The sequence below is a fragment of the Limulus polyphemus genome, unplaced genomic scaffold (assembly GCF_000517525.1).
Source record: "Limulus polyphemus unplaced genomic scaffold, Limulus_polyphemus-2.1.2 Scaffold1013, whole genome shotgun sequence".
Classification (NCBI taxonomy): domain Eukaryota; kingdom Metazoa; phylum Arthropoda; class Merostomata; order Xiphosura; family Limulidae; genus Limulus; species Limulus polyphemus.
In genome coordinates, this window is record NW_013666623.1 from 27430 (window position 1) to 50920 (window position 23491).

At 31.8% G+C, this 23491-nt stretch overlaps 2 protein-coding genes across 2 annotated transcripts in view; one reads left to right on the forward strand and one right to left on the reverse strand.

Moving 5' to 3' along the window:
* Nucleotides 1-1303: 1303 nt before the first annotated feature.
* On the forward strand, nucleotides 1304-10051 carry LOC111086312 (indian hedgehog protein-like). Its single transcript, XM_022388721.1, has 5 exons — nucleotides 1304-1396; nucleotides 2082-2271; nucleotides 6322-6496; nucleotides 9425-9537; nucleotides 9912-10051. The coding sequence occupies exons 1-5, from the start codon at nucleotides 1304-1306 to the stop codon at nucleotides 10049-10051; spliced, it is 711 nt and encodes a 236-aa protein (XP_022244429.1).
* Nucleotides 10052-11226: 1175 nt separating this feature from the next.
* Nucleotides 11227-23491, reverse strand: part of LOC106461698 (TBC1 domain family member 19-like) — a 67548-nt gene continuing 55283 nt past the window's right edge. Inside the window, exons 9-16 of the mRNA XM_022388717.1 lie at nucleotides 22220-22294; nucleotides 19314-19376; nucleotides 18904-19066; nucleotides 16892-17001; nucleotides 15903-15994; nucleotides 13737-13852; nucleotides 12012-12082; nucleotides 11227-11334 (exon numbers count right to left, since the gene is read on the reverse strand). Of these exons, the coding sequence (XP_022244425.1) occupies nucleotides 11263-11334; nucleotides 12012-12082; nucleotides 13737-13852; nucleotides 15903-15994; nucleotides 16892-17001; nucleotides 18904-19066; nucleotides 19314-19376; nucleotides 22220-22294 (762 nt within the window). The 3' untranslated portion in view covers nucleotides 11227-11262. The remainder of the gene's footprint in view (nucleotides 11335-12011; nucleotides 12083-13736; nucleotides 13853-15902; nucleotides 15995-16891; nucleotides 17002-18903; nucleotides 19067-19313; nucleotides 19377-22219; nucleotides 22295-23491) is intronic.

Sequence of the window (23491 nt, forward strand, 5' to 3'; positions counted from 1 at the left end):
AAGTTTCGACAAGGTTTTGTCATCATCAGGTACAAGTAGTTTACACCAACACAGATATATATATATACAATATGGGACAAAGTATGGCCCAAAATTATTAATCGGAGAAACAGGAAGAAAATTGGAAACCAGATTCACAGAACACAATAAAAAACGGTCCCATGTTTTCCACCATTGTAACTCAAAAAAAACCATAGTATATCTATTAAAAACACAGTGCTTTTAAACAAAGAACCAAACATAAACAAACGAAAAATCAAGGAATCCGTCTTAATTGAACAAAACAACCCTACTCTAAACCAACAAAACGGACACCTGAAAAATAAAAACTTGGCTTTACAAAACATTTTCATCAATAAGACAAAGTTAGAAACACGATCTTGTTCTACAGTACATTGGTTGTAACTTGTATAGACTACAAATAATGCTTGGAGAAGGCTTGAATGGGTAATGAAGAAAAAATTCAATATGAGTTTAACATAACAGCAAAGGTGCAACGTTTCAACAAGATTTTGTCATCATCAGGTACAAAGAGTTTATACTAACACAGATATATATATACAGTATGGAACAAAGAGGTCACATGACCGGGTATTGTTGCACGATTTAGAAGAGATATCTTGGCACCCCGGGGGTATGTACTTACGAATATATTCTTATTTATGGACGAGTTGCTATGTTTGAGACAATATACCTTTTTGAAACCCCTGAATAGCTAAGTACATAAATATATGCAAGAGAAAAATAATATCTAGTACACAGACAGATATATATTTCTTTATAAACTTCAATGAGCAATGTCAATTTATCTTGAGGTTCTCACCTAAGACTATTCACTCATAAATAAAGCGCCCCCCAGTGGCACAGCGGTATGTCTGCGGACTTACAACGCTAGAAACCGGGTTTCGATACCCGTGGTGGGCAGAGCACAGATAGCCCTTGTGTAGCTTTGTGCATAATTAAAAACAAACAAACAATCATAAATAAAGCACACTCATGGTTTTTAAACGGGTAGTACACAGTTTCATGTGTGTTCGTCTTAAGTCTGCCTCTGCTAGATTTTTATCATTCACACCTGTTCATTTCTGTTACCTAATGATGTCAGCCCTTTCCTTCTGATGAAATACAGTTCGTAACGCCAGTCTCCAATAGTACAATAAGTGTAGCAAACATGTAACAACCATGCCAAGCATAACACAGTATCGAATAGCACAATAAATATATCAGGTATCTAACAACATTACCAAATACAATGCTAACTTTATTCTTGAAGTAGTTTTAAGTTGTCATCTTCAGCATCAAAATGTACAAGCATTTGTTCTTCGCAGATGAAATGACATTATCTGAAATTGTAGACGTTTCCAGAAACGATGAGAATATCTTACAATTTGACAGGGTAATGTAAACATTTTTGTGAATTTCTTATTACTTATTTCTTACCTCTTTGTAATAATTTTATAAGAAAAAGTTACTGTTTTACGATTGTGCTCTTAAAATGTTTGAATATGTAATTGCTTGTTTTTGAATGTAAATTTTAGCCAATGTTGATGTGAAATACGTAATTTTGAACAAATATGTCAGACTTGCACTTTTAGATTTTTGATATACGTTTTCAAGTAAAACTAACAACGTGTAAAGTAACAAAGATTTTTGTTAACGACTTCAAAGCGAGCTATTCCACAAAATAAGTTTCGAAAACATTTTGAGAAACGATGTTAATATACTTTTTTACTATTTCATCACCTTTTTGCTTCCATATTTGAAACTACGTATTTCTTGATCTTCTAATTTTTTTCCTTACATGTTCTTACGTCATCTTAATTTTCTCTTTTATAAATTGTTATTTCCTTCCTGTTTTACGTTAATTTTTTTTCTTTCTTTGACATTTTATTCACACTTTGTATTTCATCTCTTATTTTCTTTTAGCGTAAAAATCGGCCATGTTGAAGTTTCTAGAAAAGTAGATGATTTGAAAAACTGATAACTTTTTTTTTTACTCTATCAATGTTCTACTGTTGAAATGATAAGAACTATAGCTGTGGAGCTAAAAATAATCAATAACAACTGATTTGTATGTCCAGGAAAGAAAAGCATTTGGAATTCAGTGTGGAATGCATAATTTGTGTTACTGTCGTAGCAAGATGACTCACCGCACCTTTTGCTGCGACTGCGCACAGGGACCTTGTTTTCCTGCTGTAGCCACTGTTTTCACGGAAACCAATAATGTGATCCCTATGAATGAACTTAGAAGTGGACAGCGAGTTTTAACAGGTAGGATGCTTTCCACTTTTATTGGTAATGGAAAAAATAAAATATTCTAACAAGCTCACAACACAAATGTGCTATAAACTGTGACAGCAACTTAGATCTTTTTTGTTAACTTTCCTCATGTATTAATCATCTAAGTTGCTGTCATTGACAGTCAAAGTTAAGACAGTCGACACACATAAACATTATGGTATGTGTATTTGTAAGATATTAGCTATCCGTATAACATACATCAGAAATATTCAAACGGAAACAACTCCAAGAAGCTACTTATACCAGGAGCGCCATTTCAGAGTTTAATAGGGGGCAGCCAACCTTATTTGTGGTTTAGAAGCTGGTTGGACGCCCTTTGGATTTTTATAGGTAAAAAAAAAAATAAAAAAAATCAGTCTATTTTGAAACGTCTGCTTTGGATATCTGTATAAATATAATAATACTGTCTGTTGTCTGTCCATGTAACTACTTCGCAAGTAACTACTTAAACTCTATCTCTTATAAAAACTGTTTTGTTTTCACTGCAAACCTGAGGAAGGGTTGTCTGAAATGTTGTTTTCAAATTCGTCAATAAACATATTTTAATTTGAAGAGTGCCACACTTTTCTTTTTTAATTTTGTACTTGTGATAATCTAAACCCGCATGTCAGATAGCGTTACTACCAGTTGAGTTAAGTGCTAACTAGTAAGGCACTATTTTAACAGTCGAAACCACGTACTTTTCTCGCCTACGGAGGAAAGACATAATTTGTTGGGGGCGACAAGGTCGTCCTTAAATTCTGGAGAGGACCCCAGATGGCAGTTTCTGAGAGAAATTTATAGTCAGGACGGATTAACCCATATACGCAAATTATGCCACAGCATTGGGTCTACAGCTGAATTGGGTGCCCCACGCGAGGTCAGCCTTCTTTGCACCCATCCCCCCCCCCCCAAGCCTTTTGTGAAATGATTTTCCTGCTACACAGTTCTCTTGTTAATGGTAGTCGTACGGCATAAAAGTAAAGTGAAAGCTAACATATCCAATAAACTTTTAAATGCACCCACTTATCGTTTATAAGTTTCTTTTTACGCATTTTTTTTACCTGGGCAAATGCTTATAGTTATATATACATGTATTTAGAAATAACGATAGAAAAATTAAAGACAGTTATTATTGTTTCAGGTCTCCTTATTTATCATTAACGAAAATGAGTCAGGCTATACTTATGATGAAATCGAAACAAACTTCACTAACAAAAAGAAATGCTTTGTTTCTGAGGTTACAGTATCAAATGAACTATTAAAATATGTGATGTAATATGAACCAGCAATAAATTATAATATATAAGATACTTCCTATACGACCAGCGGATTAGTTGCTATGACAACGCCCATCATAATTTTGTATTATTAGTATAAAGTCTCTTATTACAAGCTGAAGGATTGGAGTTTCGTTACAGATTATGAAATGTTATAGTACCTTGTACCTTTTGAGGAACTCTTGATTTTGAATAAGAGATTATAATACAGAGAACGTTAATTAAAAAATATATACTATAAATTCATGCGATTTTGTTACATGTCACACGTTGGATGCAATTTTACAAGGATAAACATTTTACTAGAGAGCGCCTTATAAAACTCATGTTCCGTTATATGGAACAAGTTTTGTAATACAGTAAGTTTTAGCTTTCTACCCAAAAATGCTAACAAAGGATGCAGAATGAAAATACTTGAATAAACAAGAAAAGTAGAATACTTTCAACCCAAAGCATTGAAAGTTGTGTGAACAATAATTAGATGTTTATTGAAAGTTGTGTGAACAATAATGAGATGTTTATTGAAAGCTGTGTGAACAATAATGAGATGTTTATTGAAAGTTGTGTGAACAATAATTAGATGTTTATTTAAAGTTGTGTGAACAATAATGAGATGTTTATTGAAAGCTGTGTGAACAATAATGAGATGTTTATTGAAAGTTGTGTGAACAATAATTAGATACTTATTGAAAGTTGTGTGAATAATAATTACATATTTATTGAAAGTTGTGCGAACAATAATGAGATGTTTATTGAAAGCTGTGTGAACAATAATGAGATGTTTATTGAAAGTTGTGTGAACAATAATTAGATACTTATTGAAAGTTGTGTGAACAATAATGAGATGTTTATTTCTATACTTGAAAAATGAAGAAGCACTTTTAATGTACTTTAACAAATATTTGTTAATTTTCCGTTCAGTTCAACGGGTAGATTGAAAGATTATCTTTGTTATAAAAATAATTATTCCATTTTCCTTATCCTCCCTAATGTACTGTACATGTGTTCTTATGTGTAAAATAAGTAACTTAACTTTATGCTCACAATGCAAATGCATTTCACTACTTTACGTGGAATTAACTAAGAAATCGCAATGCATCACGGACCACTGTCACTGCATTAAAGTGTTCATTGTATTTCCATAATAAGTGGCTTTTCCGTAATGTTTTCGAGGTCGTGCTCTAACATGCTCATATACCTCTTGATATCAAATACGAGATTTTTGGAAATCATTTCAGCAAATATATTAACATTTATATGTGAATGTGGTGAATTGTCTCTCGGAATATTGTCTTCCTGTTGGTCTAATGAAATTCAGTAACAAGTGTAGAAAATTTTCAATTCCGGAAAATGTTTGTTTGTTCATGTATATATATTTTACGTTGATTAACTTTGAATGTGCTTAAAAATTATGATTTTGTTACAAATGTTACTGTTTTCTAAAGTTAAAAATAATATTAACAAGTCCCTCAGGAGCCAAGGGTTGTCTTTGCACTACAATTTGTTGAATATTAAAAGTAAGTTCAATTCGGAAACTCTCAACGAGAGTAGTTTTGGACGTATCTTTTCGAGACAAGTTTTCATTTGTTAATTAATAAATTCTAAAGTGAAATATATCATCCTCAAGTGTTCATACTAGCTAGTACTAAGGTCTACCCGCTGGGAGTAAATCAAATATATATCAATAACGCCACATTCTCAGCATCATTAATTAAGCAATTGTCAACCTTTTATGTTTAGCTTTCAACTGAGATACGAATGATTTCACGTGCGATTCTCTAAGTAAGGTCGAAGCATCACGATAGTCAGCAGTAAGATGAGCAGACAGGAACACTTTGAAAGCAGCTACATGCATAATACTGTACTCGGCTTGCTGCAAAATATCTACCAAGGTGGTTCCTGAATACCTCTGCGTGTTATTTGGATACTTCCATGCTTCTTGTGCTCCTTCTTCTTTAAACAAATGAATTTGTAAATAAACATAGAAAGTCGTGGCGATAATAATCAAAATGAAATGCTCATTTTGCGGTTAAGCATTGATATGAAGCTAGGTGTGAGAAAAAGAGAGGTGAGAAAAGGGCAGGGTTTTGGTCAGTCCATAAGAGATTATGGGATTATAGCACTACAAGTCAATCGAAAGTGATTAAAGTAAGCGGCCGCCTTTCTTGTTCAGCCGATGAGGAGATTATGGGATCCCTATGGTTATGAAACATTGTAATACGATTTACTGAAAAGAATTGTGCACAGTCAAAAAGAAAAGGACCTGTTCGGAGTGGGTTTGAGAATGATTATAAAAGACAGGGGTTCAAACGAAAAAAAAGAAGACCGGAACATGTGAGAGAACGAATACACTAAAAGAGGCGAAGGAAGAAAATAAAATACTGCCAGTAAGAAACAAAACCTAGTTTTAAATTCTACATGTTCTTGATTATAGTAATAAACAGCAATTTGTTATGTTTACATTGATATCAGTCAATTCCTGAGAGTAATAAGTACAACCTAAATAATATGGATAAACATAAGAACGAAAAGCGAAGTGCAAGTATACCGCGATCGTAACAAAATGGTGTCAAAGCGATCATAGCAAGTATATATGTAAACTGTGATTGAGTTTAGTAAATACTCTGAAACTGAGAAAAACAAAACTGAAATTAAACTAACAATTTAACTCATAAAATAAAAGCTTCATGAATTATTAGTTCCCTTTCTAAAAAATTATTTCAATTATTATTGTTCAACTCCCCTTTTTCAATTTTCTCAGTGACAGATGATGGTACAGTGACATTCAGCAAAGTAGTAGCGTTTCTTGATCGCCGTCCACGAGGAAATGCCGAATATCTGGAACTAGCGACATCTGCTGACGCATCTATTAGATTATCCAGTAGTCATCTGGTTTTTGTTATTCACAATAAAACGTCTAAAACCGGAGCTACCAGGTATTTCTTTTGGTTTTGAATGTTCAGAGCTGTTGTATAAAAATAATTTTTACAGGAATTACCTTTTATACTTACATTTGTATAGATTTATTTGTAGTACTAGCTCTTGACAAGTTAATGGTTTATAATTTGATGACAAGGAACCCAACTTTTAGAAAATAAGGGTTGGAGACGGCTTGAATGGGTAGTTAAGTAAACCGTATTCCAAACGTAAATCGTTTTGGTAAGATTTTGTCCAAACTTTAATGGCTTACAAGTTTTTACAACCGTATTAAGCTAAGTAAAAAGAAAATAAAAAAAATATGCTTAATGCTCTGAGTTTTAGAAAAAGAAAGGAGGTTCTTTTTTATATTTTTAAATGACCTCTTTGAAAGAATGTTTGCACCCATTTTTTCATGACTGTTGCTTGTTTTCAAAGGGTCTATGTCAAACAGAAGTCTTCTTTGTTTCATTTTTTCATCAAAACGATACAGAATTTATGACAAATAAAGAAAATGGGCAAATTGAATCAACTGTGATCACCTCATTTTTTATTCAGAAGTCTTCTTTGTTTCTTTGTATGATAGAAAAGTCACAATTAAAAAAAAAGAAAAACATATTGTCAAAAAAAGAGGATGAGGCTGCAAAAAAGGAAGCGGGCGAAGACGTTAAACGTGTATTTTTTTTACTTGGTCCTATTTGTGAATTTTACTTGTTAATCGTCAGATATTATAGTGGCCAAAGGAGATATCTTCTTCGCTGATAACAAAAGCATTAACAATTTCAGACAACTTCGTAAGTGTATAAATGTTACAAATTTATTATTACTTTAAATATGTTTTGTGTTCTAAAATAAGGAAATTTTATTAGTTCATATTTATATATTGTGCATGTGTAGAGTTTTTAGTATGTACACACATTTTTGTCTACGTAGAAGAATGGGAAAAAAATCGCACTTAGAAGCATTTTTTATCCCTAGTGAATGATAAAAATACATTTCTTGCTAACTAAAGATAAAATATTAAAGCGAAACAACAGTAGGTATTTTCTAAAAAAGATTTTAGTGGCAAAATAAAATGGTTTATCCACTCATTTCATCAAGTTCTTAGTACTAAGTGGAGTTCTAAACTTATATTAAAATAACAATGCAGTCTGTATCTTTTCTTTTTCTAGACTATTTCCGAAGCTGAATACAAATTATAAAAACAAAAACAAAGAAACCAAGGGAAACGTAATATACATATTGTGTTATAGGAAGGCTATAAGCTTAAACATAGCGCAAAGCATATTATCTGATAGGACTGCTTTCTTGTATTAAAAACGAATCTAATTTAGAAACTGTAATCCCAGTCGTCACCAAAAAAATATTATTTCAAAAATAAAAATTTCTTGTGTAAAGAAATAAAAACTTATAAACCGTTAATATAGAAACAAAAAAGCTTTCTTCTGGTGAATTCATACGTAGATTTGTATTCCTAAGTTACTTTGTTTTCAGTCAGTCCCCTAGAGACACAGCAGCAAGTCTGTAGACATATAACTCTAGAAACCGGGTTTCGATACCAGTGGTGAGCACAGTATAGATAGCCCATTGTGCAGTTTTGTGCTTAACTACAAACCAAGAAAAGCTTTCAGTCACGTGCTATAGTCTAGTCAAACTACATCTAAGTTAAGTTTTTTGATGCATTTTTATAAGATATTCAATAAGTTATATATAACATATTTAATACGTATCGAGGCACATTTCTTACTGTATGTATAACATCTATTTTTATTTCTAAATGTATATTGTTATGTTTAAACGTAATGACGAGTAAGTAGTTATCGTATAATAATTACACCTTCTCTAATGATTACATTACAAATTTATTTTGATTTTATGAAATGTAAAATTGTAAATTTAATCTGTGACGTACAGGCCTAATGTATTCTTTGGTTCGCAGCATCCTCTGCTATGGAATGCAGTTTCGCCTATTCGCTGGGTCAGCGGGCAACAACAAAAAATACAGTCAGGCTGGTTATAATTGTGATGTGTACATAATACTTATGGGATTTTAGTCCTTTGTAATTCAACATATAATAACCTAAATTAATTTAGGTGTGTGAATAATATTATAGCATTGCATCTAATTTACTATTTGCCATTATAAAGTGAACCAACTGTTTAATTATTATGTTACATATTTCTTTTCATTTCAACATAGGTAATATTGATAACTGAATCTGTTGCATTCCTTGATACGCCACATTGCCTGCTGTGGACTGCCGTTTCCCCTATTCAAGGCTCATCAGTTTTGGGTGAAATGAAATCTAATATAATCTTTAAACAGTTGGTCCACTGTATAACACTGAATAATAAATTAGGCGCAATACCATAATATTATTCACGTGCTTAAATTAACTTAGGTTACTATATGGTGAGTTAAAAATGGCTTAAAAAATTCCATGGATATTATATACTCTATTTCTTTTGTACGCTGACCCAAGCTGATAAGTCTTAAATAGGTAGTTCGTAGTTGAAGCACAAAGCTACACAATAGTCCATCTTTGCTCTATCCACTACGGGTATCGAAACCCGGTTTCTAGCTTTGTAAGTCCACTGACATACTGCTGTGCCACTGAGGGCGTCTTAAATAGGCAAAACTATAGCATACAGCAGAAGATGCGGCAAATCAAGAAATGCATAAGGCTTCTAAGTCACAGATTATATTTTCAATTCTATCTTGGTGACACAAAATGTGTAATATAATCATTAAACAGTTGGTCCACTGTATAATCACGAATAATAAATTAGACGCAATAGCATAATATTATTCAAACACTTAAATTAATTTAGGTTACTATATGACGAATTAAAAAGGACTTAAAATCCAATAAATATTATTAACGTTGTTATCATAAACTATAGCTATTGTTAAGCAGTAATTAATGTATTTTATATAACATTTATAGGTATGCTTCTGAAGTTAACATTGGCGACATTCTTCTAGCGTTACGTCACAACAATGGCACCAAGGAAACTGTACCAGCGGTTGTAAGGACGATCACTCGAAGGATACTCAAGGGTTTGTAAATTTGTTTTTAAGGTTACTTAATATTGTATAGCAGGTTTGGCTCACCTTTCCTTTCTACACAAAACGATATAGTGATAAAAATCCCACCCGATAAAAAGTGAAAGGGTACGGCGTTACTAAGATAATTGTTATTAAAGTTATTTTTTTCAGCTTCAGCATGTGAGGTTTTTTTTGCGTGTTAATAACGTCTTGTGCACTTGCATCAATTGAAATTTGAGATCGAAATCTTAAAAAAATGTATGGAAGTCAGTTCAATTTATTTTAAGTAACATAAATTATGTCAACAGAAACGCCGGTTCTTTAAATGGTATGTAAACTTTAACTTCGTATTTCATTCTTATTTGTGTTTGATTTTTTTTTTATAGGGGCCTACGTTCCTCTTACAGAACATGGCACTTTGCTTGTAGATGGCGTTCTAGCTTCATGTTATGCATCTTTTGACCATCAGCTGGTGCACTACTTTCTTACGCCAGTGCGCTTGTACCCCATGCTTTTTTACCTCTGATCATGAACAGGAAGGAACTCTGGGATACGTCAGATTACTTAAGTTTTTAGGAAAGATACTACTATCTTATAGTATGCAAAGCAGTAGATCTTACTTTGAGGAAATAGAATATTGGCCAAGTGCAATAAACATTATATAAATGGTAAAAGAACGAACTGCTGTTTACACCAAGCTATATGTTTTATCCTTAAAATTCTATGAATATGGCAGTAAAACTGAATGTTAATAGTTGGACAGACAGTTTGATTCAATAAAATCTAAATAAAACTACAACAGCCCAGTTATAAGATTTCATTCCTCAAATAAATTCTGTTAGAAAAAAGAAAAGACGGCATATCATTACTGAGAACAAATAAAAATATTATACATGCTAATACGTCTACTCTATACAGGAGTAGCAGATTTCACCTCCTAGGGACATGAATATTATTTATTCATAAGATGTACAATATTAATGTGTTATGGATTAGAAAATGTTTACATTTTTCAGAAATGTATTGAAAAGTAATTTATTCGGTAAACTTTTGTGCTTAAAGAATCATAAAGATTGCAAGCAAAATATTATGTCATGCTGACACGTGATGTAAAAAAGCAGGCATAGGAAATGAAAATGAATTAAAACTCCGGGCCTATGTAACAAATAATCCAGTCCACCAAGAACTTTTTAATAAGTGGTTACATAAATCAATCTGGAAACAAGTGTTAGGTTTCGTGACTAACTCCTTATTTCAATGAAGATGCTATGCAGCCTTGTTATACTTAAGATTCTCAGAGAGAGAAAAGAAGAGAGAGAGCTTTGCCAATGTTAACTTCTTTACAGAAACAGATATAATTAAAGGAGACTACCTGAGACAAAGATATATAATAATACAAATTTGTTTTTTTATGTAGGTACTCATATGAAACCTACCTTATTCTTTCTTTCAACATTTTGATAAATGTCTTCATATCATTGAGATGATTTTACTGAATGTGTAGTAATAGATATCATGCTACACTACGTTTATTTGGGTTAGGCTGGAGCTGAACTAGGAAACAGTTAATTACACTACATGTTAACTTATTGAATAAACTGTTTCACTGGAGTAAGATTGTGATGTATATGAGTGCAAAACGTACCCAGGCGGTTGAAACCACAAGATGCAGTGATGGAAAAAAGGTTTATTAGGCACAAGTTCTAGATCAATCAGGATGTTTGAAATGACGTAGTCCTACGCTGATCGAGTTAATAACCATTGTAATAACGGGACGACTTTGATGGTAGACACATCCGCCAACATAGCCTAAACAAAAAACAAAATAGATTTATATTTTCCATATTTCTATCTTAAAACATGATAAAAAATTAAAACAATTACACAATATTTCAATTCACTACTTATCAAGGTAATGAGCTGTTTGTTTATCTATTTATAGAATACAAAGCAGTTTAATATCTAACGACATTCGAGATCTTACACATTCTTTGTGAAAAAAAGAAAAAATACAGCTTCACGCCCGAGTAGCCTGTCCTCAATCTTCAATTATTTTTAACCAGTAAATTACAAACAATCTTAAGCCAAAACGTTTTTATCCTAATCAATTTTTACTTAGATTAAAACAACGCCCGTTCCCCAGTATATCAGCGGTAAGTTTACGGACTTACAACGCCAAATACGTGGTTCGATTCCCCGCGATGGACAGAGTGTACATAGCTAATTGTATAGCTCTACACTAAAAAAATAACAACAATGCAAACCCTAGATTTTTACCCTCTGGAACCTAAACCCTATTTATAAACATTCAGTTTACTTAGCCTCCGAAGTTTTCAACACTTTCCAAGTTTAAAGTAACAACAACCTTCAAACTATACATAAAACCTATTACGAATATTCTAGTCCATTACTGGAGTGAAAACGCATAATAACTCTCAGAAAATTGCAAGAACCTGAACACCATATTTATTGAAAGTGCAACCTACCTCCAATGTGACTTGATTTTCTGCCGTCAACAAAATACTTTTTCGGAAGGACATAACGGCGACTGCAAGAACTGAAACACAACGCCAAATTTAAGTGTTTTGAAGGTGATAATCAGTAAAGCACATAACTGTACAACAAGATCTTAAAAATGACTAAACACAACAAGTAGGGGAAATAAAACACAAGATAACTAAATAAGGTTTAAATACGGATTCTTCCAAGCAAGGACTTAATGTTGCCTCAGTTGCCCAATATTAAACTATTACTACTGTCAGATAGACACAGGTATCTATTAACCAAGCAGCCATGAGGAAGCAAAGTCGAAGAAAAAAGTTTGAACACATCGGCGCCCGCAGAAAGGGGCAAGAGGGGGCATTTATCTCCTTACATTTCACAAAAAAAATTGCACGTATTGTGATGTAAAGTTAACATTGAAGTTAAACGAAATATTTGTAGTAATTTATATTAAAACTGTAAATTTGTTTGTGTTTAAGCACACATAACACATATTCTCTTCGTCTATTGACCTACACTGTAAAAGCTGATCCCCCCTACATACATGTTTTGCCCCCCTTAAAATATTTCTGTGGGCGCCCACATTTGAACATCATTCAAATCACAGTTAATGAATTAATATGAGAGCCTCAATCGGAGTAATTACCTTGATCAACTAGAGTGAAAGACGGAAAAGCTACTATAAAAAAAAATCCCTCATCCAAAGTTATTAGAAGATTACTTAGATGTTCACTGATAAAAAGGTACTTTTTGTTAAAAAAAGGGAACTTTATTTGCGACTTCATTCTTTTCACAGACCAGACACGCTCACTAAAATAGTGTAGATAAGCTACATTCGTTACAACTTAAAGAGCTTAAATAGTAAACAAAAATTATAGCAAAGAGAAATTTACAATATTGCAGTCTAGTAATGATAAACTGGTTTGTTTACATGCTGTAAATATTCAACCATTCCGGAATAATGAGGTACTAAATAATAAAAAGTATGACGAAAATCTTAATCACCCACTGTAGGAGAGATGCACTCACGACGTAAAATAAGTAAAAGAAAAAAGCAAATCAAAAACACACCACCGATTTTAATAGCTTTTCTGATTATTAGGGATGACTTCGTTAAAAAACACGCAATTAAAACTATTTAATTCCTATAAATAAATCTGATCACATACTCTACAATGTATTATTTTAAGTGTCACAACTTAATTACGGTATCATGTTCACTTTTTAATAAGGATAATTATGTGCTGAGTTATTAAGTATATAACAAGAGAACTTCGAAAAGTTATTGTAAACAAAATTAATTAAACAAACTCAGTACTGGAACGTAGTAGGCAACAGCACGTGATTACGTGGCACTAATTTTATCTTGCAGAGAAATACTATTCTTTAACGAATGAGAACTTTTAGAAGAAACTTGTTGACAGGTTATTATTAAAGTAACAAAATGAAAAGTGCTCTCTCCGAATTTGAGCTGGAAAATAAACGAAAGTGACTTTAAAATTATACTTCTAAGTTGGGAAACAAAGTATTAATTTATAATAATAACTTCCGATGAGAGCTACGTACTTAGAGCGAAAATGAAAGTAAACCTGCACTATAACTAATCAAATATAGTTTACTTTCGTTTGTATTTTATTTTATTGCATTGTTTCATCAGTTGGGTATTGTTACTATCATTAGATAATAACAAAAGACGGAAGTTGGCTTACCTGGAAGAAGTTGTAAAGAATCATATGCTAGAATTCGATCCCACAGTAAAAGTACTTGGTCAACTGATAAATAACCAGCAAACATCCGCATTATCCACTTCTGCGCAATCTTCAGCCTAAATCCCAAAAAAATTATTCAGTAAATTAGCAAAAAGATTCATCAGCAATGTAATCTCTAGTCTAATCCATCTACAGGATCATTAATCATCTAAGCAAAAAGGTTAGTAAATTGAATAATCTTCAGACTAAACAACAGACTTTTTTGAACACCTTGGTTATTTATAAATCGACCACTCTGTATTATCGCTCTCTGGTGGGGTCATAGCCAAGTGGAGAGGGTGGTATAGAGATTTGTACACGTTAGTATCAGTTGTGAGTTAATCTGTCCTTGAATATACACAATGACACAGATAATCTGGGATTGTTGGATATTGCTCTGGAATGTTTGTCTAACTTAATAGCGCTGTACTTTGTTTATTTTCGGATGTTTACGGAAAGTTATCTGTGCTGGCCGTTCCAAATTTTGAACCGATAGACTATAGAAAAGGGAGCTAGTCAACAGCACCAACCGCCGATAATGAGCTACTCTTGTATAATCAAATAGTGGAATTCTTTTTTAAATTCTGAATAAAATACAAACGATTAGATTTTTAACAATAAATCAACTAATAAACAAGTTTAATTTAGTTCGGGCCTTAATATACGAATTAGCAACGTTTCTTTGATAGGCAGACTTCTCTCATCATTACATTTTAATATAATTTTAAACTATATGAGTGTATTATGTCACAATGTGACGTTTTAAATTCTATTTATTATCACTTAACAGATATGCATAATCTTATATTCTTTTACAGATGTTTTAGCTATCTGGTGGTAGATCCATTGTATCTAGAGCTGCATCTATTTTTTATTTTTTCCCCACTCAATTAGATTTAAAATCAAAAATTAAAAGTTACGTCAAAACCATTTGTGTAAAAATCAAGGAAACAAAAATTTTTACTTCCAGTGTATTTCTATTAAAAAATACATATTTATTTGGGTCCCATGCATAGCTCCTTAGTTTAGTTTTGCCATAGGACTAGTGGTCGATCACAGCTCCATTTGTTTTATGTAATATATATATATATATAAATTTTTTAAAGGAGGATGATGTGGCACAACCATGGCCATATCTGCTATATCGGTTCCTACGGCCAGGCCTAGTGCATAAAGCGTTTGATCCGTAGTTTATGGGTCGTGGGATCGAAATCTTTCGCCAAATATATTCAACTTTTAGCTGTGGGGACATTATAGCGTAACAGCCAATCCTACTATTCGTCGGTAAAGAGTAGCCCAAGAATTGATGATGGGTGGTGTTGACTAGCCACTTTCCCTCTAGTCTTTCGCTTCCAAAGTATAGATGGTTAGCACAGATAGCTCTTGAGTAGCTTTGTGCAAAACCAACCAAACAAATTATACGGCCCTACATAGTCCAGCACGCTAACCACTGGGCCACCCTCGCCTCACAGTATAGCATAGTCATAATAGTCCAATAATTTGCTCCAGCAATCACCAACGTTTAGTAACATAACTTAAGAGGCTAGCTAGCACTGTAGTAAAGACCAACTTGGTGGTTTGTGTAAAGTTGAGTCTTTCCTTTGTTGCCAGTGTTTATTTTATTCTTTTTTTTTCATATAAACATATGTAAGTCTAAAAAATGAGATTCAATTTAGAAGATGAAGTTAGGAAATCAAAAGTTTAACATTTTCAACTTAAATTCATAACATCTCTAAGTGAATATTTGACAATTTTATCGAAATTCTAATTATACTAAAGATGGAAAGAAAAATGTTGTTTGTACTTTAGCAGAAAGCTACACAATGGGCTATCTGTGCTGTGTCCACCACGGCATCGAAACTCAGTTTTTAGCGTTATAAGCCTTTAGACTTACCGCTGTGCCACTGGGAAGCGTAAAGAAAGTTGCCTTGAATATTAGGTCACAAAGGTGAACAAAATCACTTACATTCAGATGATAAATCTGTCTACCTTAATAATACGAACATATAATTAGTTAGAGATACCTATTTTGTCTTGATTTACAATAATGAAGACATTGCTAACTTGTAAATTTGCGATTAAAGATACTTCTATGAAAACTTAAGTGGAAAGTTTATATGTACATACGGTTGTAAATCGTGATGAGCGCAGTGATACATAAGCTGTGGATCAGCCTCGTGAAGTAACATCTCAAACTGAAGACATAGACACAGAATTCCCTAGAAAATCAGTAGTTAAAGATCACAAGTAGGAATATATTAAAGTTTCCATAGAAATATTATTTGTAAGGCTAGAAATGAATGAAACGTTGCAGAGAAATTTTTAAATTAACCTACAGCATTATTTAGCATAAATCTTAGCGGTGGTAATATCTTACTTTTTGTTCAGTTGTTATTTTTAATGTTTTCAATAACGACCATAAAACTTAATATTACGACACTGTAATATCGTAAGGTTTAATACTACTAAACTAATATTTTATAATAATATATATTACTTAATTTTTGTATGAAATACAAGTAACTTCAAGACGAATTATCATTTAAATATTTTAGAAACTTTTGAATTTGTATACATAATCAGAATAATCATGATTTTGAATCTTATTTATTCTAAGTTTGTATACATCAACCATTAGCTGATAAAGTTACTTCTGCTTGTTTAGTAACCCAAGTTAAGCATTCATTTATTCAAGAATCTACATATGTTAGTATCTATCTATATTTATATATCGTACACAATAAACTTATATTAAATCGGTAGGAAATACTTGGTGTCGTAGTTAGCGTCTTGTTTGTAAATGCAAATTTAAAATATTTAGAACAAAAATAATGCCACAATTAAAATGAGATGAAGGAATATCAGGATTTCTTTAAAAATAACCTGTATTAAAATACGTTAACTCTCAACAAGCATTAGCATTGTTTTTATACAGAACCACCTCGAGATAGTAGAGTCAGCTAAACTGATGGCAGTCAACAATCTTTATAGACTGTCAATATATTTTGAGTGCTGTCTATAAAACGTTTAGTTTTTCTGATACTTGGGTATTTGTAATGAAACGGTTTAAAGGTCACAGGCAAAACAGAACAAACTACATCATTAAACTGGATTACCTGAGGATGTGATGAAACAGTGTGAAGACGACAGAGGTAATGGCAAAAGAGTTCATTGAAAACACCGTAAAGCGTCACAGGATCTTCATACAAGTAGCACAACGGCGTTACTAACCAAATAATGGTAAAACTCATGTAGAGAGACAGCGTTACTGACAAACAAATACTAAAACTTCTACAGCATAATAATGTCAGTAATTACACATGATAACAGGTTTGTAAAGTCATGATTAAAACTTTTGTGTCGTAGTAGTATAACCGACTAACCACAATGAAATATAAACTGAGTGGCAATGCTACTAACCAAACACTTAACAAATTTAATGAAATGATGTTATAAAAGAATGAGAAACACATGTAAAGTATTGTTGTTACTAACCAAACCGAACAATTGAGCATTGTTTGTAGATATAAAGTTCACGATACCTCATTTAAATAATGCAATTAGATATGTTAGTCGACATTATGGTATCATGTAGGTTCATTCAAAGTCCATGAAACGTAGTATCTGGATAAAATGTTTGTTGACATTATAGGAAATTTAATCATGAATTTATTTGTAATGAAGTTGTATTGGAAGATAATTTTGGATAGTTACTAAGTTTTTAAAGACTTAAAATTTGATTAACCTGTTTTACGTGCAAGCTTAAATATTTCATTATTACACACAAATGTTTTTCAAGAAGAATTTTTAATGTGTTGCAAAATTCCGAGAATTTCAAAACAATCACGGAATTCCGAAATTTCTTTCCAAAATTGCGTGACTTTAGTAAACATAGATTGATCTCACGGGTAATCACGTAGCTGATGATAAAAAAAAAGGTATAGAGGTCATGAGCTTTAAATTAGTGTCCACTCTTTGTATCCGTTTTTGCATGAACATAAAAAAACACAATCACAACATCCTGTATTTTCAGACTTCTATAAGATGAAACTGTTTAGAGTGTTTAAAGAAACAAGTCCATGTAAAACAGTTTATGTCAATTATAAAATTAATTGTGGAAGATAAAAAAACGCCTCAGGTTCTATTTGTGTAAATTAAATTCATTTATAAATAAGTTCTTCTTTGATAGATTGTTTAGGCAGAGTATTCATGATGCAAATTTGTAGAATTGACTCCAACTTCCTGTTGTACAGACACAAGTGTAGAGGACGGCGTTTCGAAAGTCTTTTTGAAGACGAAAGGTGGAAGACTTTCGAAACGCCGTCCTCTAAACTCGTGGCTCTACAACAGGAAGTTGCCGTCCATTCTACAAAGTTTCATCAAATTAGTTATTTTTAAGTATTGTATTTTTGTCATAAATGTTTTAATTTTATTACAAAAATATTTGGATCGGTAATCTTATTTCACAATTCTTGGGTTACTATTTTACCACCAAATAGTGGGATTGTTCGTAACATTATAATGTCCTCACGTCTGAAATGGCGAGCATGTTTGGTGATGGGGAATAATCCTGCGACCTGCAGATTGCGAGTCGAGTGCCCTAACCACCAGACCACCGAAGATTAAGGATAAAAGGGACTCTATTTTCCATCTAAGTGAAAACAACTTTTTTCGTGTTTTATAATCTAAACATATTAAGAATGCAGTTTTAGTAGTAAACCTTTTTTATATATCTCGAGTAGGATATTCAAATAATGTTACTTACTTTAAAATAACAAATATCAGGTTGTACCAATGCTTTGTTACAAAGTACTTAATGAACAGTTTTGATCCAAAAATCAATATAAGGTTTAAAATTTAACAAGTGGGGACACGTTTATTGAAACAACAGTAGCAGCTCAGTTCTAAGTAATGTTCCTCATTACTATGACGCCTTCTTTCTTGTCAACTACATTTTTTTTTTAATTCTCTACTTTAAGAAAGTTCATGAAAATACATGATATAAGTAAGTAAAGAACATTTTGGCGGTGAGTTGTACCTATTTGTAAAGACGAAATATGTGATTAAACGAACATCGTATACAACTCAACACAGTTTTCCATAACTCTAACATGAAAAAAGAACCTACCATACATAGTAAAACCGTGGTACGGAATGATACCACTAGGAGGATACACAACCAATCCTTCCTCCTGACCAGAACGACCCCTAAGGAAGCCTTTTGGTGGAGTGGCACTACTGAAGCGAAAATGCTCGACGACAGAGACGTCTCTTGAGAATACTAATAAAATCTTAAAAATACGTTTTAATTGGGAACATCTTTAATGGTAATAAAATAAAAAAATATTAGTCTAGTTTTAAGAGTGTTATTGTAACAAAAAGCAACAGAACTGAATACTAATAGGTAATAACACATGGATGTTAAATGCGCAACGATGCACATGAAAGAAAAGATAAACTAAAAAAAATTTGCAATAAGTTATTATTAATAAGTCTGCATCATCTTTATATGTTAATGTGTTCAAAAATATTAAATACCTGATATAGTAAATCTTCGAACACAAAATACTGATCATCGTTGGCTGCTGTCAGACGAATATCCTGAAATAAAGACATTTAAAACATCTGAAAAAAACAAACAAAAACGCATGATGTACTTCCACAACACAAAAATCATATAAACATCACTTAATATCCGAATAGATTTAAAACAATGGAAAAAAATATTAAATTCAGTAACATGTTTTTAAATACGAAGCATTATACTAACTACTTGAATTGAATATTTCCGACAAAATGAATGAACATTTTCGCAGAAGGAATAATATAATGGCATTTTTAATTTTAATTTGTGTCTGAAACAACGGTAGAAACTGATGATAACTGATAGGAAGTCTTTAGAATGATTAAATTTTCATTTAATGAAGGTAATTAGTTTTTGAATCACTAAGCACAAACGAACGTATCAAAATGAATGAAATAAACTGAATGTGGAAAAGTAATAAAAGACAAAAATAGTTCGTTGCTTACCATTTCGCAACGAGAAACTATTAAATACGACTCATAATTACAACACGTTTTTGAGAGAGCAAAAAACATTTACAAGTAACTAAAGAAATATTCTCCAATTTCACTCCTCATTAGATGACAATTGACGGTAGTTTAATTTATTATGTGTTATCTTTGGAATTATTGTTTGGATTACCGAGTCATGGTGAATAACAGATGTCAATTTTTTACCTGTCATGCAACCTTTGTTCAAAAATCTTAGATTTGTAGTTTATTATCACAATGTTATACACGTACAATTAATTAATGAAACTGTAATTAGAAGATGAATAATGCAAAAATTATGAAGAAATATTTCTAACCAACATAATTAAATTTTTAAGACAAAAATATATTATTCAGATTGTTTCAACGTACGTACAAATATGTTTTGTTCCTTTTGTTATATATATTATTAAATATTGAAAATAAAGTCGTAGAAGGACCAAGCTTACCACTTTTAAAATAAATATATACTTAAAAGAAACCTTATGACTATCTATTTATTTTTCTAGCTCACTAATTAACGACGAAAAGCATCAAGATAATTATTTTAGTAAAAATGAAAAACATTGAAATATTTGACATATTTAGGGATAAGAAGCAGCAGCAGACCAAAGTGATCTGCGATGTTGATCAAGGGACATAACTGTGTTTTCTAGCTATGAGAAGTTAGTATAATTATTTAACTTATTATTTTACCACACTTCTGTTCAAAAATAAAAATCTCTTATCCGAATAACATTTTCTTACTTAGTGGTTTCACATAACATTTGTGTATTAGCCCAAATTGCTTGAGTCTTTCCAGCTTCGACGAAATTATATAATCATATAATTATAATATATAGTTTCTTTATATAGTCACAATGATAAAGGTTGCCGGAGTAATGATCTGTTTTTTTTTGTTTTTTTTTTTTTACGGCAAGTTCTTGAAGCTTTATAATAGTAGTTAGTAGAAACCAAGTACAATTATTGAACTTTGGCCTGCTATACTTTTATATCTCTTTCAGCTTTGATACGAGCTTGCTCTTTACCCTTCTCGGCTTCAATACGAGCTTGTTTAAGCTCGAGTTGTTTGATTTTTAGCTGTATCTCTAACTTATCTTTATCACTCAACCCCGATTGGCTAGCAGGGACATTAGAGTATTCCTCTAATGCTTCCTCGGGCAACAAATCATCATCGACTAGTATTTCGATAATACGCTTTTTTAGTTCATTTTTTCTCATTGATCTTTTATCTTCTAGTTCTAAAACTTTGGCAATTTCGAGCAATTAATTTTTGTTATATTTTTCTAGTTGTTCGATAGAGGGTGATTCAAGAAAATATTGATAATTAGACATGATCAAATCTTGTTGGCACTGATAAATATAAATTCATTTGTGATTTAAATTTTAATTTAGATTGAATTTTGTCTCTGATTCAAATCTCAAACACGAGCTCCCAAGTTATTAAGTTACGTATTACAGTATCGAAAAATCTGAAACTGAGTTAAATGATACTTTAAATTGGATTTAGTAGTTAAGTAAAAGCTGATATTTAGTCAGTTTATGGTATTTGCCGACAAGATTGATACTCACAGTTTTTCGTTTTTAACACAAATATGTTTTAATATACAAACAACAATACAATTTACAATAACATTTATTACAAATAGTTATTACACACAATGATTTATATACAAAAGTTTCACAAACTTACAAGCAATATAAAGTCTTCTTTTTAGTCTGGAACTTCTTCTATATCTTATCGAGAGTTCACGATGAGCGAGTTTATTACGAGTTGATCTAGGTATAATTCACTTAACAGGGAGATAGCTAGCTTTGTCCTTCGTTATTCACCAGCCACACAAGCCGAGTTTTCCACGATGAAGTTATATAATGTTTTCGTAAAAATACTAATGTCCGATGAGAATTCACTAACGTTAAATTATTTGCAATGTTTGAACTTTGTAAGTGCTCCTGGTCAAATATCTGAAGTTTTCCGATTTATAAGCGTTATAACAATCACAGTTATAGCTTCCGAAGTTTATAGCACACTGACTATAACAAAATAATAATAGGTACTACTTTTGGCGCGTCGCGTTGGTTATATTTATAGGTGTGTGGAGAGTTTCTCGAAATTTCAATTTTATGTAACAATACCGACGCCAATACAATCGTTTACGTACACATATATATTGTTGATTCTTACTCTCGAGAATCTTCTACAACTTTGGAGAATAGGCTGGAGTTTCGCGATACATATTCAACAGTATAAGCTATGTATGTTTCTTAATATAAATTTAATCTAAACAAACGTCGATATTAAAATAAATATATAATAACAAATCCGTCACAATCTTTATATAATGTTCAAGTGAATCATTATTAAATAACGAATAACAAGATGAACTTACTTTGAATATCAGCTTATCAATCATTAAATCATGCCGAAAAACACACGATTTTAAATGATCAAATTTCAGCCTATCCTGAAAGTGATAAAATATCAAATGAGTTGTCATAAAAGATTGAAACTATAATACAAAGCAATTTTATCGGATGCGTACAGTTTGTTTGCCTATTGTATTTGGCGCCAATCATTATTCCTCCAAATATACAATATTTCAATCTTCACAAACGATGACTTAGAACACTAGAAATTTATACTTGAGAGGAAGAGCAAATAACAGTTACATATTCGTAAATATCCAACTAATTTCATTAAACTGATATCAGAATATTCAAAAGAGAAAATGCATAGATATAGATTGATTAGAAAATAATATATATTAATCTCAATTGTTTATATATGTAATATGATTTGTAATTTTCATATAAATAAAAATGAAAAAGAATCACTTTTAATACTGAACAATGAAAAATTAGATAATGGATAAATCTAACCTCGACGGACTTTAAAATATATTTTGAAAATGCTTTTAGTTACCGAGGTGCTTATTGGCTACGATAAACACATGAAATATGTGTGAATGGTGTCTTTAGTTAAGTTGATTGAACGGAATCTGTGCTTTGACAACTATAAATATAGTGTAGTATAGCCTTGCACATGTTCACGGTTAGTGTCAATAAAAAATAGTATCCGAACCAGCCTGATGAGCCCTGGTACTAAACGAAAGGCCTCTGCGGTACTTTTCTCGAAGAACTAGTTACGTTAATTTCAGGCCTCAGTTGAGAATCAAAAGACGGAGGTTTCGTTCATCATTGGCCCTTGCAAGGATATTAAACAAATCAGAATGAACGACAACGTCACATTCTTCTATGGCATGTTCTAATATACTTGACTTAGTGGGTGATCTGTTATTGGCGTGTTCTTTTATACGTGTCAATAGTTTCCTTTTTGTAAAACCAATATAGCCTTGCTGACCTCAAGGACAATTACATTTATAAACTATTAATGATGAGTGTAAAGTTAGTATCTGGTCTTTAAATTTAAAGAAAGAGTCTAGGCAACAGTTAGGTTTAAATACACACCATAACTGTACCTTTGGGTATACCCTACGGATAATCTATTTCAGCTGATTCTTAATAACTAAAGAATAAATATCAATAAATGATCAACTTTTGACCAAAGGGTATTTAGACAATTCAATTGGATTTAAAATACAAAAACTTCGCTTATTTAGATAAGCAAGAAATATCTTGTCAATCATATCACAATAAAACAA